This window comes from Sinocyclocheilus grahami, unplaced genomic scaffold, assembly GCF_001515645.1.
Source record: "Sinocyclocheilus grahami isolate Dianchi unplaced genomic scaffold, SAMN03320097.WGS_v1.1 scaffold536.1, whole genome shotgun sequence".
Classification (NCBI taxonomy): domain Eukaryota; kingdom Metazoa; phylum Chordata; class Actinopteri; order Cypriniformes; family Cyprinidae; genus Sinocyclocheilus; species Sinocyclocheilus grahami.
The window spans coordinates 467,615-486,631 of NW_015505715.1; the positions used below are offsets into that span (position 1 = coordinate 467,615).

General features: G+C 37.5%; 2 protein-coding genes and 1 pseudogene across 2 annotated transcripts in view; all 3 read left to right on the forward strand.

Moving 5' to 3' along the window:
• Positions 1–1,400: 1,400 nt before the first annotated feature.
• LOC107555506 (SWI/SNF-related matrix-associated actin-dependent regulator of chromatin subfamily A containing DEAD/H box 1B-like) lies at positions 1,401–11,137 on the forward strand (annotated as a pseudogene).
• A 3,267-nt stretch (positions 11,138–14,404) lies between these two features.
• LOC107555507 (spindle and kinetochore-associated protein 1-like) lies at positions 14,405–16,104 on the forward strand. The gene is made up of 3 exons (XM_016238330.1): positions 14,405–14,509; positions 14,662–14,802; positions 15,972–16,104. Exons 1-3 carry the CDS (start codon positions 14,475–14,477, stop codon positions 16,102–16,104), a joined length of 309 nt encoding a protein of 102 aa, XP_016093816.1. The 5' UTR covers positions 14,405–14,474.
• A 155-nt stretch (positions 16,105–16,259) lies between these two features.
• The window catches only part of LOC107555508 (solute carrier family 2, facilitated glucose transporter member 9-like), a 10,687-nt gene continuing 7,929 nt past the window's right edge, over positions 16,260–19,017 (forward strand). Inside the window, exons 1-6 of the mRNA XM_016238331.1 lie at positions 16,260–16,385; positions 16,635–16,808; positions 17,183–17,224; positions 18,050–18,221; positions 18,311–18,440; positions 18,574–18,745. Of these exons, the coding sequence (XP_016093817.1) occupies positions 16,329–16,385; positions 16,635–16,808; positions 17,183–17,224; positions 18,050–18,221; positions 18,311–18,440; positions 18,574–18,745 (747 nt within the window). The 5' untranslated portion in view covers positions 16,260–16,328. The remainder of the gene's footprint in view (positions 16,386–16,634; positions 16,809–17,182; positions 17,225–18,049; positions 18,222–18,310; positions 18,441–18,573; positions 18,746–19,017) is intronic.

The following is a 19,017-nucleotide window of genomic DNA, read 5'->3' on the forward strand; positions in this document are numbered from 1 at the left end:
TCTTATCTATTTGACCGTATACACTATACACCGTATAGTGAAATATTACATTGTATATTGTGAAATATACATTAAAGTGTTATTAATATTATTAACAGAGACATTATTAAATATTATTACAATAAAAAATGTTTTCTATTTGAATATATTTTACTATGTATTTCATTCCTGTAATGACCGCTGAATGTTCAGCATCACTGTCACATGATCCTTCAGAAATCATTCTAATAAATCATTCCAATGCTCAAATAGTTTTGGTGCTGAGTTATTAATAACGATTCTTCTTATCAATGTTAAAACAGTTTTTGCAGCTTAATATTTTGTGGAAACATTTTTTCAGGAGTCTATGATGAATAGAAAGTTAGTTTTAGTTGAAATGGAATCTATTGTAACATTATGCATGTTTAATGTCATTTTTATTAATTTAATGCATATTTGCTGAATAAAAGCATGCATTTCTATTACAAAACAAGCAAACGTATACACACATTCCCCAAGCATTTGAATGGAAGTATATAATGGTTTCCGCTTAAATATTAAGCAGCACAACTGTTTTCAACATTGACAATAATGTTTCTTAAGCAGCAAATCAGCATATTAGAATGATTTCTGAAGGATCACGTGAGACTAATAAATTAAATAATAATTCAGTTAAAATAATAAAATCGTAATGTATCGTATTAAAGTTCATGCTCTCACTGCTCGGTCCTGTGCTTTTATACAGTCTATGGTCCTGTGACTACAGGTGCCTACCGTCACGGCCACCGTAGTTACAGATGTTACAACTGGTTTTCATTCATTAAATACATTAGGTACAATACAACCGGTGAAATATCCCAAAGACTCATAACGTGTAGAGAACCCCTCAAGTAGGCTGTGAACTTGAGACAAAACCCTGTTCTTCAAATTGATTTAATAATGTTTTATTTAATGTTTTAAGTGGCTATCCCACAATGGCTAACAAATAAAATAGCATTAATTAGAGTGTTACCCATCATAACAAACCTATGACAAACAGATGAAAATTAAGTATGCAAATATTACAAAAACGTCATCGCTGTTGATTATATTGATTTTTATTTATATTCTAACAATGTCACTTCGAGATTTAAAAAAAGTTTGTCCCCTTTGTCTTTATTTATAGTAAAATAACATTTTAAATAAAAAAACTTGACTACTAACTAGAATAAGAAACATCAGTAAAGTGTTGCCAGTCCAAACAGTGTAATAAGCCTCTCCAGGGCTTGCGTTGTTTTTGCCTGACGGCATCCAGTGCTTTATTGCTTTCTTCTAGTCAGACAGTATCATTCCAGAGACTCCTGAAAGCAAACGTCCATCAGGATCATCTCATTGCCCTTTCTGACTCTGACTCTGATATTGAGAAAACAGGCAGTTCCATGATGCCAGTCAGGTCAGGAATCAACTTCAGTATTTGTGATTGAGACCGAGGCATAATATAAAGCGCTCCCACACTGTAAACATTTTTTGTATATTTATTTGTTAACTGTTTATGGTTTAACAATGTAATTTTACTGTAAAATTTTGTGGTTTTTGAAAGGAAAAACTATGAATTACCATATAATTTATTGCGAAACACAGTAAAAGGGCATTCCCAGAAATTCCTGTGTTACATATAACATAAAAATATTTTGGTAAAAATGTTATCATCTCATTTTTGTTATCAGTACTGTACATTAGGGTGTTTTGTATTACATTTTATGTTATTTAGCTAATGTTTTTCCATTATTTTAGTGCCGTGTGTTACTCAGATGTTGTTTTGTGGTCTATATACAAGTATTGGCCATATTTTAGCAACAGGCTATTTATGATGTACTTAGAATGATTCATCGTGTGACTCTCTATTGAACGACATGCATTATTAAAGTGGTTATCAGTACATTTTAAGGTAAAATGCAGATTTTGTTATGTAAACATTATATCACTTTAGGTGTAAAATATACAGGCATCAATATGCCGTCCTGCAATACACAAAACACTGTCACTGTATTTTTTACAGTGAATTTCTGGCAACCACAGTAAATTTAACAGGTTATTGAATATTTTGTTAATTTATATTTTGGATTTATTTATATTTTGTAAATTTAACAGGAGACAGTGCATGCAACACTGCATTGTACAGTTGATTTGGTTTTTTTAGAACTCTATACTGACACTCTAGCTGACTAATCAATAATGTTGTTGACTATTTTCATGAGTTATCGTTTTGATTGCAGCCCTACAAACTTATATAATGCAAAAAAGTCTGCAAGTTCTGTCTGCACATACTTTGAAGTGCTCACATGCATGTACAATATATATATATATATATATATATACATATATATATATATTGAGACTCAACCTTATAATTGATCATGAAAATTTATTGATTTTATCAAATAGTTGTAGCCCTACAAAATGTTACAATGGTATGTTTGATATTTTGATATCAAGGCAAGAAGAGCCTAAGAAGACAAAAGTGCTATCGTCTGAGGATGAGATATCACTGTCTGATGAAGAGGAAGTAACTGTGGTGAAGAGGAGGCTGAAGCACAGCAGAACAACAAGATCTACCTCACAAGCTCTACAAACACAGCAGAAAGGAACACCTATGGTAAAAACAAGCGCTTTCTACACCCACTGTGACGATTTTTGGGTGCATTTCGGCCATCGTTTGGGCTGCATGTCAATAATCATCTCATTGACGTTTTAGGTGACCAATAGCACGTGCCCCTCACCCCTGAAGACGTCTGGGATGGCAGGTACAGAGAAGCAGTCACTACAATCTGACCAGCTCCCATGATAAAAGCTCATTGAGCGCTTGAATGGCTTCAGTATTGCTGAATCCAGCTGAGTTTGAGGTGAAATGCATTTGCTGCATTGATTCGTGTACTGCTGAGCCTTGTTGACATTCTCTCCTTTTCAGCGTCTGAATCTGGCCACGAAAGGAGACAGCAGCAGATGTGTAGCGCTTCCCAGGAGAGTGACAACTCCCATCACAGCAAAAAGGCGGGCTTCTGCGGTGAGCTCAGAGCCAGTCGTTGGATTAATATGGGACGTTCCCTATTTGATCCTCTCAATACTGACAGCAAGGCATTTTATGCCACTGCAAATCCACTGAAGCTAAATTGAAAAGAGTGTCCCGATCAAGGACACTAACACTACAGGCGCATCTCAATAAATTAGAATGTCATGGAAAAGTTCATTTATTTCAGTAATTCAACTCAAATTGTGAAACTCGTGTATTAAATAAATTTGACATTGGTTTTCAAAAAACACAATGGACCAACATGCTACTGTTCTCTCGGTTGGTTGTGCATCTTTTTCTTCCTACTTTTTCCTCTGTTAAAATGCTTGGATACAGCACTCTGTGAACAGCCAGCTTCTTTGGCAATGAATGTTTTTGGCTTACCCTCCTTGTGAAGGGTGTCAATGATTGTCTTCTGGACAACTGTCAGATCAGCAGTCTTCCCCATGTTTGTGTAGCCTAGTGAACCAAACTGAGAGACCATTTTGAAGGCTCAGGAAACCTTTGCAGGTGTTTTGAGTTGATTAGCTGATTGGCATGTCACCACATGATTTATTGGGCTATTCATCATTTGTCATTGGCAAGCGCGTGTGCGTCTGAACTATATAGTGATGCAGTGTTTTTGTAGGCAAACGCATAAGTTATCATTACTTTGGTTCCCTCCACAAAAAAACAATAGGATTTTTTCCCCATTGGCTTTTCGATTATTGCAGGAAATGAGCTCTGTGACCAACAAAGGTTCATGATTCTTACACATATTACTCATCATGATAATCTTCACAAATGAACACAAGTGAATTTTGGAGCCTAAATACAATCGGCAGAAGTAAAAACCTGAATGCAGGCTATAAACCAGCTACACCACCATTAACTCTTTCAGTTTATATTACAAAAACATTCCCTGAAAGCTTGAGTTAGAATAGTTTGCAAGAGCATGATTCTAAACACAAGGAGGCTGTGAAAATGACTGAGTAGATGAGTTTTCCTGTTCGATATGATGATAATGACGTTTAATGTCCCGACAACCTCTGTAGTCCGATTTAGCCACTTGTCAGCAACTGCCTTTTTCAAGTAAATGCTTTAAAATAGTCACAAGGCATTTCTGATGTTGTAGAATAAAACATGAAAACATCTTGATCTTGTGTTAATCACTGACCTTATTTCTGGCATTTAACCAAAAACCCATTGACTTCCGGACGATGGAACCAGAATGCTAAAATGCAAACTCGTTTCCAGGTTCCGACCTACAAAAATACATCAGCCCAGCAGCACTGGGATGTGGGTCACAGCAGTGTTTTGTGTCTCATTAGGTGGATGATTCAGAGGAGGAGGGGCCTGAGCCGAGATCTAAAGATCAGGAACGTATGCTGAGAAGACTCCAGAGGAAGTTTCTCCATCTAAACAAGAATGTGAGTCATCACTGACTAAAGTTGACTGTTGTGGTACAGTATGTGAATCAAATATTTGTTTGAGTTTGAGGAATAATGTTGAAGTGTGTGACTTCCCGCAGGAACTCAGGGATGTGCTTCAGGAACATAGCTGGCTTATTGACGATGCCTTGGAAACACTACGAATGTTCTCTGACCTTGGTGAGATTTGATGGAAGGTTTATTGTGAACAGTTTTGAAGCACACTAGACTCACGTATGATTATGTCTACTTTACTGTGGTATGTCAAAAGCAGTAGTAATATGCAGTTTTCATGAAGCAATAGCCAATGGACACTTTACTATCCCATGAGGCCACGGTAGAGGAGTCTTCATAGTTATAAATGGCAGGGAAGGGTGTTACAACTGACATCGTAGGTCAGCACAATGACATCATGGTGGATCTATTATGTCCGGATAGTATATACATACTTTTCTGTTTAGTAATATAAACAGATACAGAATAATAAACAGATTTAATAGAATTAATAAACATACTGTTTATTTATATAAACAGATACAGAAACAGACAATTGGGTCAATCTATCAATCAATCTATCTATATAATTGGTGCATAAGGTGTATTTTTCCCTTTGGTTTGTGCCTCTAGTGACACCAAATGGAATATATATATATATATATATCTAATTTGAGATGCACCTGTATATATATATATATGCAACTCCATTTGGTGTCACTAGAGGCACAAACCAAAGGGAAAAATACACCTTATGCACCAATTATATAGATAGATTGATTGATAGATTGACCCAATTGTCTGTTTCTGTATCTGTTTATGTATATATATATATGTTTGTGTGTGTGTTTATATATATATACGTATATATATTAGTGCTGTCAAACGATTAATCGCGATTAACCACATCCAAAATAAAAGTTGTTTACATAATATATCTGTGTACACACACTATTATTATACTAAATATATTATTATACTAAATATTTGTGTGTATATATACACATACTGTATGTTGTAATAAACTGTATATATATTGTAATTTATTTATTGAATTTTGAAAATTTTTAAATGTATTTACTTTCTTTATTAAATGTTCACTTATTCTTTTAATTTTTTACTTTACAGTTTGTTTCTGGCTTATTCATTTTCCTGATACCTGCTGGTGTTGGGCTAGATTAAATTAATTAAAATTGTATTTAATTAATTAAAGATGGCCTTTTTTCCCCATTCAGAAAAAGATTCTTATGTAAAATTTTAAGTCTCAGCTGGGCTAATGTTTTCAATAGCAGAAATTTAACTGCTAGTTGCCAGGCAACCATCCATCCCATAACTGATTTGAATTCAAATTTAGATAAAACCATGAGAACAAAGATGGAGTGTAAGCATGTCATAATTGTCCTAATCCTTACATTCTTTCTGTACATTTAGTAGTTGAGTCTGAGGATGACGCCTCTCAAATTTCCACTGCTGTCTGTCACGGAATGCCAGGAGAAAACAAGGTAAGTTCCAAGTGCAGTTTAATTGAAAGTAACAACCGAACAAAAACGCGCTTAGTGGGAGTCTGAAGGACAGAGGTGGTGAGCTCCAGGACTGGAGCGTGCTCTGGAGTGGGCTCTGTGAGCTCCGAGACTGGCCAAACTCACCAGACGGGTCACAAACACTCGCCAACAAGCTCAGGTTGTCCACCTTTCCAGCCCATCCCAACCAAAACCACACAGACCTCTTGACAGGACCAAAACATCTCAGAGGAGTGTAAAGCAGTCGGTAGTGACCAAAAAGTGTACGTGAGCTCAGGGGAGGAGTGCAGTGACTCTGAGGCCTCTTTGGTGAATGTATTACTGGACTCTGACTCTGACCAATCAGATGAGACTCTATCCAAACTCAAATCTGAGATCCTCAGCTTCTTTCAGACTGCTTCTGTGGATGAGCTCACACTCATTGCAGGATGCTCTTTGAAGAAGGCTCAGAAAATCACAGAGCTGAGACCCTTTAAAACGTGGAAAGACCTGGTGAGAGAACTGCACATTTTGCTTTCTGTTGATAACTGCCAGAACATTCAAGTCATGATCAAAGAGCAAAACGTTTTCTCATTCTTTCTCAGGATGATGCCATGCACAGAGAAAATGGTCTTTCTTCTGCTGATAGTGAATTGGTGGCTTTTTGTTAAATGTGAGCCAAAATCATCACAATTAAAAAAACCAAAGACTTAAACTACTTCAGTCTGTGTGCATTGAATTTATTTAATACACGAGTTTCACAATTTGAGTTGAATTACTGAAATAAATGAACTTTTCCACAACATTCTAATTCATTGAGATGCACCTATGGAAGCAGTACAATTTTAAAAATTTTTTAATGAAGTCTCTTATGCTCACTATGGCTGCATGTATATGCTCAAAAATATTGAATGGCTTCTGAAAATTCTGATTTGCCTCACAGTAATAAATTTCATTTTAAAATAAATTACAGTAGAAAATAGTTATTTCAAATAATAATAATAATAATTAATAATATTTCAAATGTTTAACAAGTACTGTAAGTAAAATAATAGTTCATTATTTTATTAGATATACACACACGCAATTTGAAATGAATTACATATAATACCTAAAAACAATTTTTATCGATCTATGTATTTATTTATTTATAGGTTATTTTTTAATGTTTCACAAACACTCCCAAAGACACCATCTACCGTTGTTCAAACTAACTTGATATTTCCGGCCCAAACTCACATTATTGGTTGAGCCAGTGCTGCTGTGTTTGTTTCATTAGGATGCTGAAAATAAGCTAATGGTTTGATAGCGCTCCACTTTTTGGTGAGAAACCAACCTACAAAAGGCTTAGTTTACACATTAACCTGGGAAAGGAAATTTTAGCATGGAAAAAAACCTTTAATGCAACATATAAAAGAAAATGTTGATGTCAATCTAACTGAGTTATTTCGGTAGGGTCTGCTGAGGATCACAAGTATACCGTATGCGCTATGAGATTCTGAATCAAATAGTGGATTACAACATCATTGTCTCCACGTGAGTATCGAAGTTCAAGCTTTCAAATACGCCTATGGTTCTTGCCCTGAACCCTCGAAGTAAGAGACGAGGTGTCATATCCTTCATAGACCACCTGCATGTAAATCTGAGAAGGTGCCTGCGGAAATATGTATCTTTTGAACTATGCTATACACAGATCCACAAGCCATGAAGTTAGCATAGAAAAAAAGCACCCTTGTTAAAGACATAATAATGATGAAATACTCAGCGTTTGAATGAACGTGAAAAGGTCCAAGTAAAATGACCCTGTCCCATTCATTATTTATGGTAATGAAACATGGCCATGCCTCATGTCCTGCTCCTTAATACCTCAGCTTATTAAGATGGTCTCTTGTGCACAGTTACAACCTGGCTATTGGAAATAACAGTGACCGCAGCCTGTTCTGCAAGATCAAGCTGGAGTATGCTGTGTTCGATGAAGGCCACTTGCTGAAGAACATGAACTTGCTACGCTACCAACACCTCATGGCCATCAATGTAAGCTCACCATAAGCTGCATGTATAGCTGTCATTCAACGTGTCAGTGGTCATTAAGAATAAATGCCTTGAGCTCTTTTACAGTCACCTGGTCTGTTTTTGTAAAAGCAGGAGTGTGTGCTGCCCTGATGGGGTTAACCGCTGAGGTTTAACTGTTTTTGCCCCCTCAGGAACTCAGGTTTCTCCTCCATTTGTGTCCCCCCAGGCTAAATATTGTCTGCTGCTCACTGGAACCCCACTGCAAAACAACCTACTGGAGCTCATGTCTCTGCCCAACTTCATCATGCCCAATATGTTCTCCAGCAGCACTTCACAGATCTCCAAGATGTTCTCCATGGTAGAACCTACACACGCTTAAATGTCCATCTCTAATAGGGTTGACATTATTAGCAGATAATTATTGATAATTAAGAATTTGTAACTGTAACTTAACTGTGGATGATATTAAAGTTCACTAAAACTACAACTAGTAATTTAAAATTTTGCATGTGAATTTTTGTGATTTACTAAATATTACACTAAAATGTTATGGTAAGATGGGCATGCAAAATTTAATATACAATATCTTGGCAATTTATATTAAATATCGACCTATACAGATATATTTAAAATCATTAAAATATTGGCTGATAAACAATATTGCACCGATATTGTGCATCTTGTGCATCATTGCTCATAGTAAACAGCATAAAGCTGGTAGCAAACTGTGCTATTTTTGCCACAGTTTTGACATACATGATTTTGTGGAAGCTTAAAAGATTTACTTTGTCATTGGGGCATTGCATTCATTTTATCATAGTTTTTTTCTTTCTTTCTTTCTAAAACATTAGCTTCATGGGCTTGCTTGAGTTGCTTGGTATCACTTCAATCAATTAACCACCTAGTAATTTTCTATAAAGCACCCAGAACACCTTAGCAACACCCTAGCAACCACCTAGCCATGCCCTGGAATGCACCCAGAACACATAAGCAACCACCTGGTAATACACACACAAAACACCTTAGCAACACCCTAGCAAACATCTGGCCAGCCTAAGGCCTTGTTCAGACTGTCAGTCCAAATCCGATTATTTGTGTATCCGATTGGAATCTGATTTATATGACTGACTGTCCACACTGTGTATCGCAACTGTCCAGATCCGATTTTTGTGTCCCATGGCGCTCTTTCAATTTACTGGAATATCTGCATTGGTTTCTATGAAAACCAAGTTACATTGGTACATCTACGCTAAAAACAACAAAAACAGCAATACAGTTTGCAACACAAATATTGTCTTACAACATGGCAAAATGTTGCCGTCGTGCTGGATTATATTATGTCTTATGAGGAAGCAGCAGAAACATAGGAAGTTGGAATGTGCCTTTATTCCGTGCTGCCGTCTCCGCTGCCGGTCTCAAAACTAAAAGAGGTGTGTAGACTAGCAGTATATTGTCATTTTCCACTTGCACTTTAAAATAACACAACCTTGTTTCTGCAAGGGCTTTCAGCATGTTTTCTACAAACAATGTCTGACTTATTTATGTTTAACGTGGCGTGAGGACATGAAAAAACTACACGAAATCCGATCTGAGCGATCACATATGCTAAATATGATTGGATTTAATCGGATATGCACAAAAATTGGATTTAAACTGACAGTCTGAACAAGACATAATATCCTAGAAAGCACCCAGAACACCTTAGCAACACCCTAGTAACCACCTGGTCAGCCTAATGCCTAAAGGCTAGCCTAATGTCCCAGAAAGCACATAGAACACCTTTACAACACCCTAACAACCACCTAGCCATGCCCTAGAAAGCACCCAGAGTACCTTAGCAACACCCTAGCAACTATCTAGCCAGCCTAATACCCCAGGAAGCACCCAGAACACCTTTACAACACCTTAACAACCACCTAGCCATGCCCTAGAAAGCACCCAGAGTATACCTTAGCAACACTCTAGCAACCATCTGGCCAGTCTAATACCCTAGAAAACATCCAGAACTCATTAGCAACACCCTAGGAACCACCTGGCCAGCCTAATGCCTCAATCAGAATCAGAATGCCTTTATAATCATTGCACAGCATAAAGGCCAACCTAATGCCATAGAAAGCACCCAGAACACCTTAGCAACACTCTAACAACCACCTAGTAATGCCCATAGAACCCTGTATATCAACACTATAGCCACCACCCAAAACACCCTAGCATCAAGGCATGCAGCACTCCCATTTTCTTCAGTAAATGTAAAATCTAGTTCAGATACTTCTTATATTTCTTTGGTCGGTTTCCACCAGAAATCTTCATAGGAGCAGAGCAGCTTCGAGAGGGACATGATCACCCACGCCATGCTCCTCATGAAACCCTTCATCCTCAGACATGTGAAGAGCGAGGTGCATCTGCATGCAGAGTCCATAAGCATTGTGCATAATGCATGTGCTCTCAGAATGCATGCCAGTGTGAAAATCTGTTGGACAACATCTCAAATGCATTAGTCAGTCTCACGAGCAGATGAGGCACTTTGCGTGTCGTGCTGACCCTCTGTGGCTCTAGGGCACTCGAGCAGTTCACTGACAGATGATGTGCCCAGCAGGTCGTGAAGCAGCTGCCTGCCAAAGAGGAGCAGGTTGAATTTTGTGCTATGTCCGAGAAGCAGCAGGAACTCTACAGCGCTCTTTTCCACAAACTGAAGTGCTCCAGTAATGGGGAAAGTATGTATTTGAAGGAGATGTTATATAAAGTACTGGCTTCAGTATATGTGAATCATAGTTTATGAAGCATGTCTTTCTGCAGAACGCGAGCTGACCAATGTGATGATGATGCAATTGAGGAAGATGTCCAACCATCCGCTCCTTCACCGGCAGTATTATACCACAGAAAAACTCAAAGCTATAGCAAACTCATGCTTAAGGTTTGAGATATTTTTGTATGAAGTGACACATTGTGATTAACGCAGCAGGAACTTTAGACCTTAGCAGGCCCAGATCGAATCAGTGGGCTTTTTTACATTTTCTGCTCTGATTTTAAGTAGGCCAACTGAGCTCAGATTGCCAGACTTTTGACTATCAACATTAAGTCTGATACCGTTTTTGGCTTATTCTGTCCAAGAACTGCCATTTATACATGAAGAGACCGTCTGACCGGCGTGAAAATTGACCACGGTTTCTTTTAGTTGTTTAGGGGAAGGTTTATCTAAAATAGATTATACCACAAAAATAGGCTGCTGTGGAAAATACTCATTTAATAAATTTCAGAACAGTGTTGGTCCACAAACAGCTGTACAGAATTTATTTTTTAATAAAATGTATGAATATTATGCAATGACAAAAAGTATTGAACAATAAAAATATATCTTATATTTTATTATTGTTGTTTTTATTTTTGAATTGATAATATTTATTATTATTATTATTCTTGGTCACATTGGTCTATGAACAGCTGTACGGAAAATAATATTTTTTTATAATTACAATATTATTACTATGAATTAATCTTTATGAATATTATACATCAATAAAAACAATTGTTGAACAACAGTAAACACTGCAGGAATACCAGCTCCACACAGACTCGGGGAAGCTCTGCCTCCTCGCACAGCGGCTGAACTCTCGGAAGGGGAAGGTTTGGGAAAACAGATTCCTGGTATGTTCGGCAGACTAAATTACATTTTCAACAACCCCTTAGAGTATAATGAAAGTTATTTAACAGTACAGAGAAATACACTGTTCCAAATTACACCATACTGTCACCTATAGACGTAGTATGTACTTGGTTACAGCACACAGTAGACGACAGTTATTCCAAATCGTATTACCTTCTTTCTTCTTTGGAACACAAAAGCAGACATTTCACAGAATGTTCACGCTGCTCTTTTCCATTCAATGAATTTGACCATGTCGTCCTCTCATTTCCAAGACATGATCACGGATCGTGTCTCCTTCACTGACACAGTGTTCTCCGTCCGTGTCCTTGAAGACTTTGTCTGTCTTAGTTTCACAGATACAGACTTCATGTTCTGGCCAAGAACCACCAGTTTAGACAGGAAGAGACCATCTGTTTCGTCCTGTGAAGATGATTGTTCTTGTTTTGTGTTCTGTGCTGCCATTGTTTTGGTAGCATGGACGAGTTTTTGTTTTGGATTTTGTTTGCTAGTAGCTGTTTTGTTTGACAATTTGTCCTTTGGACAACCTAATGTAATTATATATTTAAAAAAATCATTTTACAAATCTATAAATGCACATTATCAAAAATGACTTCTTTGTTAATTATTATAAGATTTTTATTTTTTATTTTTTTATTGATTTTTGTGTGTGTGTGTGTGTGTTTCTGACAAAAGCCCCTTATGCTCATTGAGGCTGAATTTATTTGACAAAAAAATGCAGTAAAATCAGTATTATTGTGAAATATTCCTACAATTTAAAATATATTTCTGTTGTTAACAATAATAATAATAGTAATAATAATATCTGATCATATATATTCAAATGTAATTTTCAGCATCATTACTCCAGTCTTCAGTGTCACATGATCCTTCAGAAATCATTCTGATATGCTGATTTGCTGCTCAAGAAACATTTATTGTTATCAATGTTATAAACAGTTGTGCTGCTTCATATTTTTGTAGAAACCATGATACAGTCCCCCCCCCAGGGTTTTTTGATGAATAGAAAGTTCAGCATTAATTTGAAATAGAAATGTTTTGTAAAAGTTATACATCTTTACTGTCACTTTTAATCAATTTAGTGCACCTGTGCTTGCTTAAGTATTAACTTAATTCTTTCACACAAAAAAACCCCATAACAATATAGTGTATATGTGCTCTTTAAAAGATAATCTTCTGCTATCCATTTAGTCCAAGTTAGTAGATGATGATCTAATTCTCAAAATAGATGAAAACAATTAAATACCTAATAATAATAATTAACTATTAACTGTAATTTGTGATAATGAAATAAAGGGGAATTACCAAAATGTAAATTAACTAGCCATACTTCATTCTGTTTCATTCATGTAGGTCACCATCCTGCTCTCCCACCATTGTTTTCTTGGCCGGAGCACTTAACCTCATGATCCACAGGGACTTTTGCTACTGTTAGCGTACTGTAAATCACTTCAGATGGGAAAAAAGGTGACTTCTTATAGCCGATTAAGTAAATGGACAGTACGTGTAAATCTCATTGGGCTTTTACAGAATTGGACTGATTGACCAGTTCAACACAGACCAGGATATATCTGTGTTCCTGCTGTCCACCAGAGCCTGAGGACTGGGCATTAACCTGACTTCAGCCAATGTGGTAGTCCTTCACGATATTGACTGCAACCCTTACAATGACAAACAGGTGGAGGGACGCTGCCACCGGGTGGGACAAACCAGGTAAGAGACACTGGACATGTGTGTCTCACAGTAGGCTTTCCTTTTGTTTCACTAGAGTCTGTCTTAATGCTTTTATATCTGAATGCATTTGTCCCATTTAAGGACGGTGAAGGTGATCAAGCTGATAAGTAAGGACTCCATAGAAGATGCCATGCTCCGCAATGGAGAAAGAAAATTCAAACTAGAGCAGGACATGACCGCAAACTTAGGAGGGTGAGAACACTTTAATAAAGGTCACAGAGAAATCACCTGTGTTTTTTTGTTTTTTTTTTAATTAATACAAATATGCTTGGTTCTTCCAGGTGAAGAGGACACATTACCTGAAGTTTCTCTAGGACTCTGAAAGCTGGCTCAGGCACAAAGCGTACTGTGATATGACACTTGACTGAATCTGAAAGAAAAAAAGGTACTGTAGCACGCTTAAGTTAGATTTTTCTATGCTGCTCGCAAACACGTGAGGTTCAAAGGAGCAGATATGTTTACATTTCTACTAGCTCATCGGTCTGAAAAGCGAGGTGTGCTGTGATTGGCCAGCTGTCCAGTGCGTTGTGATTGGCCGAATACCTCAAGCGTGAGACGGAAATGTTACGCCCCTCACCATATTGTGATGCCCTGTCCGGCCGGAGCGATGAGACAAAAACATTAAAACCCATTATAAACGAGGCATTTATTGCATCCAGTGGGGACATAATTATTGATTATAATGACTTATACTGTCTTTTTACGCGTTGCGTTGCATTGCATCGCGCCGCGTAAACATAAAACCCTGTCTGCATTTGTGATCGGAGAAATGACAAACAACAAGCGCTACTCTACACTGCTCAAAACTCACGTTTGAATCATCAGTGGTAAATCCTTCATTAAGTAATGAGCTTTTCGGAAATGCTGAATCAGTTGAACCAATTGCTTCACAAAATGATTCACTCTTCCGACGTTTGATATGCTCTGTGAGCCATTGGTTTTGAAGCTACATGAAGCAGTGTTTCAAAAGCACCCTTCACTACAAACACTTTATCAGATATTATCAGAAGCTACATGTTTACTTTGGTTCTCTTATATAAATTTTTTATTGATCTTGTTGACAGGCTCTAGAAGGGTTTTTCCAGGAGGACGAACAGGATGCCCTTCACCTCAAGAACAACATCCCTCCGCACATGCCCAAAAGAGGCCAACAAGCATCTCTGCAAGGGTATTTCCTGTTTTTGGGTTTCTTTCCCAACTATACCACAGCGGGATGGTGCCTTATTCAGTTTGCCTCATCATTAAGAAGCACAAAAAGCATGAACCACCTCAACCGGTTTGACTGAAATTGATGAGTTTGGCTTTTTGTGTTGTCTTCAGAGGAGGACAGGTGGCAGTTCAGAGCAGGCAGGCAGATGCGCCACCCGCCCCTCAGGAACAGGGTCCACCCAGGAAACCTCAGCGTAACCAGATCAAAGAGATGGAGTTCATTACCGTCCCAGAGTTTGACAGCATACCACCGTGAGTCCTTCCACGTCTGTCTAAACAAAGTCTGTGAGCAAATATGGTAAAGAACAGTAAACAGTAGCTCTTTTCCAAAGCCCAGTGAGCCGCCTGCCTAGACAGCATTGTAGGCGCGATGCTGTTGCAAAGGCGGTTTCGAAAGGTAGGCTACCATCGGAGATACCGTCTTTTGGCAGTCCCAGAAAACACTGTGACATGATTATTGTTCAGTAACAAAAACATATGGAAAGACTATTTTTCTGTTTTACCTAATATTTATGTGCTATACATTTTTGATTATAGCATGCTGTTAGCTTCATAACATTTTGTTTTTTACACCCAACTTTATAGAATGCAACAGTGGCAAGTATTTTACTCATTCGTTTTTCCCATAGGGATTTTAAAAAAGTCCTAAAGAGTTTAGGCCATGACAAGGTGCTTTACAAACTTTTATTTGAAGCAAAAAAAGGGTACAAGACTGTGTACTTCACGGCTTTAGTGATGGAAATAACTACAATCCCATGAAGCATTGCAAATCACAGTCAAATGATAGTGAAATATAAAACTATTCATTTAAAGTTGTTGATTATATCTATAGAGCCAATATGTTGTTGTACTGTTTTCTGATTGGTGGAGATTTCTTTGCAGAATCATGGGTAATGTAGTTTTCACTGTTTAATGCGATTGTTTAAAAAGTATGTTGAAATAATGTGGGCTGATGTCTTAAACAAAAGCATAAACCATCGATTAACAATCTCGTAGCTCACAGTAGGTCTGTTTTTAACAATTTATTTAACAAGTTATTGTTAACAATCAATTCCCCTATGGAGAAATTAAATGGGATTTTTACTTCCGGAACTCAGCTGTTGCACTTTATTCAAATCAATGGTCGGGTACAAAGTGCTAGTTGAGTGCTGAGTTGCTACAGTACCTATGTAGAATAAACTGGTTACTTATGACGATTCATTTTGGTTAGGAAAGTAGTTACCAATGTAGGCAGTCGAAAGCAAGAGAGCTCACTAGGTTTTGGAACAGGAATGCCATGGTTAACCAATCAGAACCAAGCATCTCAGAGAACAGTTGTAATGAGGTTATGTTTTAATTCAGCATCTTTCAGATGTTTGATCAAATTCCCATGCAGTTTATTCATTTGATCCATTTCTTCATCTTCTCTTGTGTTGTCACAGGTACATGAAAGGCCGTGTGACGTATGACCAGCTGAACGCAGCGGTGCATGTGAAGATGAATCCGACTCGTCAACTTTACCCTGCATTTCTCACCCAAAACTCAACCAAGCATGAAAAGTTACATATCAACTAAGTTAGGCATTTCTGTTCTTGCTTTGTCATCTTCATTTGTTAGAAAGACATAAAGGCTCTATGTAGAGGATGCTGCATTTGCACATACAATGACGAGGGCTTTAAGAGAACTGGTTGGCCAACTGTTACATTACATCATTGTTGGATTGTCCAGTTTTCACAAACATTTTTCCGTTTTTGCAGGCGAGAAGCCCTGTGCTTGTTGCAGCCATTTTTATATCAGGAATGGGAGGAACCTTTCAATATGGCTTCCATATCTCTGTCCTTAACTCACCATCACTTGTAAGTACTTGCGTTGTTCGGTTATAAAGTGTCTTAGACTGATTTACTGTCTCTTTTGAGCTGCAAATCGAGGGGTTGGAGGTAGTCCGTATTAATCAAATGCATTTCTGCCACTGTCATAAGATGAGACATCCCCAAAGAATCGATACATATCAGAGCTTATGAGTTGGTGCTAACCTGTGAAACGCTGTGGTTCAATAAAAGGAAATCAAAGACATAATCAACTGAGACTTGTGCTTATATTGCAAGTTTATTAAAGAGCTGGTGAACAGCACCTGCCAGCAGCATTATGGACGCTCTCTTGAGCCCTGGGAGCTGTCCCTCATCTGGTCCTTCATTGTGTCCATGTACTGCATGGGAGGACTGGCTGGAACCCTGTATGCTGGACATCTGGCAGGAGCGTATGGAAGGTACTGGAAGTGCATCCATACAGCAGACATCCTAGTCAGGTCATAGGCTGATGCTGAAGAATGTTACAGGGATAGTTCACCCAAAAATGAAATAATATCCAGAAAAGAAAAGAAAAAAATAGATAACATCAGTGTTTGCTGCTCAAGAAACATTTTTTACGATCAGTGTTGAAAACAGTTGTGCTGCTTGATATTGTTTGGAAAAATTTCAGGATCCTTCGATGAATAGAAAGTTCAAAAGGACATACGTTATTTATTATTTGAAATACATTTTTTATAACATAAATGTATTTACTGTCATGTTTGATCAATTTAATGTATCTTTATAAAGTATTAATTTCTTTTTTTTTAAAATGGTAGCGTAACAAGGTTGATTTAGGTGCTTACATGGATCCTTCCATATTTCTGCATTTTCAGAAGCATCTGTGGTATTGAGCATTCTTAGTACATTTTTTATAACATTATAAATGTATTTACTGTCATGTTTGATCAATTTAATGTATCTTTATAAAGTATTAATTTCTTTTTTTTTTTTAAATGGTAGCGTAACAAGGTTGATTTAGGTGCTTACATGGATCCTTCCATATTTCTGCATTTTCAGAAGCATCTGTGGTATTGAGCATTCTTAGAGTGTGAATCAGTAACCAAATGGCAGCAATTCAACGAGTAACATGGGCTTTTAATTCCAGAATTGACCTGAAATGATGCTAAGGGCAACAAACAGCCACTGATATTTCTTCAAAACAGTCTAACCTACATTAATGCTCTCCAGGTTCTGTTCTGTTCCAGTAACCCAACTGACGCAGCAAAAATGAAAAATGTTAATGTTCTTGCTAGGTGTAATATCTCTTACACTGATAGTTCACCCAAAAATTATGTCATCATTTACTCACCCTCATCTTGTTACAAACCTGTATACATTTATTTTTCTTCATAAAAAAAAGATGTTTAGCAGAATGTTGCTACTGTATTCCAAGCAGTTAAAGTAAATGGTGACCAGGAGCTGGCAAGCTCAAAAAAATGACAAAATGCACCATAAAAGTAGTCCGTATATGACTTGTGCACTATATTTAATGTATGGCTTTAAAATACAGCCCCTGGTTACCATTCACTTTTATTGAATGGTAAATAGCAGCATGAACATCCTGCCAAACATCTCTTTTTCATATGGGTTTGGAATGCCATGAGGGAGAGTAAATGATGACAACATTTTCTTTTTTTGGTAAACTTGAAATTTGTGGTTTTTAAATTCATGTACAAGGAGCAGCAAATAAGTACAGTGTGTTTTTAACCCTCCATAGGAAGACAACTCTGCTTTTGAACAATGTGGTGGCAATCTGTGGAGCTGTCCTGATGTTGTTGAGTAAAACCGCCCTCTTGTTTGAGATGATCATGGTGGCACGTGTCCTATACGGCATCAACGCTGGTGTGTTGGAAAATCTGTAAATGCATGCGAATGTCTTTTTAATTCTGTGCTGTTTTTCTATATTAACTACTTGAGTGCTATCTGTGCAGGTGTGAGTTTGACTGTCCACACCATGTATATATTGGAGTGCGCCCCCAAGAGGCTGCGTGGGATGGTTGGTGTGTCTGTGGCCACTTTTGTCTCAATGGGGAAGTTTTTTGGCCAGCTGCTTGGGATCAGGTGTGTCATTAACAGCAGGTTTATCTTCCTTGTTACATTCGCTGTCCATGTGTTAACCAAACACTTGAACTTTTAAAGATTTAAACTTTAAAGCTTGGGTTTTGAGTGTGATTTGGGGGGGTGTGTGTGTCAGTGAGGTGTTAGGCGCTGAGGAGCACTGGGTCTGGCTGCTGGCCTTCAGCGGGGCGGCTGGTCTCCTGCAGCTACTAACTCTGCCCTTTCTCCCTGAGTCCCCACGGTACCTCCTGCTGGAGAAGGCAGACAAACACGGCTGTGAGACGGGTCAGAACCACAGACACCTCCTTTGACATTTACACATACATTTATATTTCTTACAAAATTAATCTCAAATCATTTGTTCAAAATGTGGGGCCATGTCATGGGAAAACAGTACATTACTGTTAAAGATTTTTTTTGTTTTCAAATTAAATTTTTATGTTTGTGTTCTAATGTTTTTAGACATGTTTTAACTTTGTTTAGTCAAATATCATTTTCATATATATATATATATATGTCTGCTAAATGTAAAATGTAAATATATACAGTGTGTGTGTATATATATATATATATATATATA

Bases quoted from the DNA above. Each gene is read 5' to 3' on its own strand.
- LOC107555507 (XM_016238330.1), top strand. From the start codon at position 14,475: ATGCCCAAAAGAGGCCAACAAGCATCTCTGCAAGG. The intron at 14,510-14,661 runs GTATTTCCTGTT...TGTTGTCTTCAG, and splicing joins CAACAAGCATCTCTGCAAGG to AGGAGGACAGGTGGCAGTTC. The intron at 14,803-15,971 runs GTGAGTCCTTCC...GTGTTGTCACAG, and splicing joins GAGTTTGACAGCATACCACC to GTACATGAAAGGCCGTGTGA.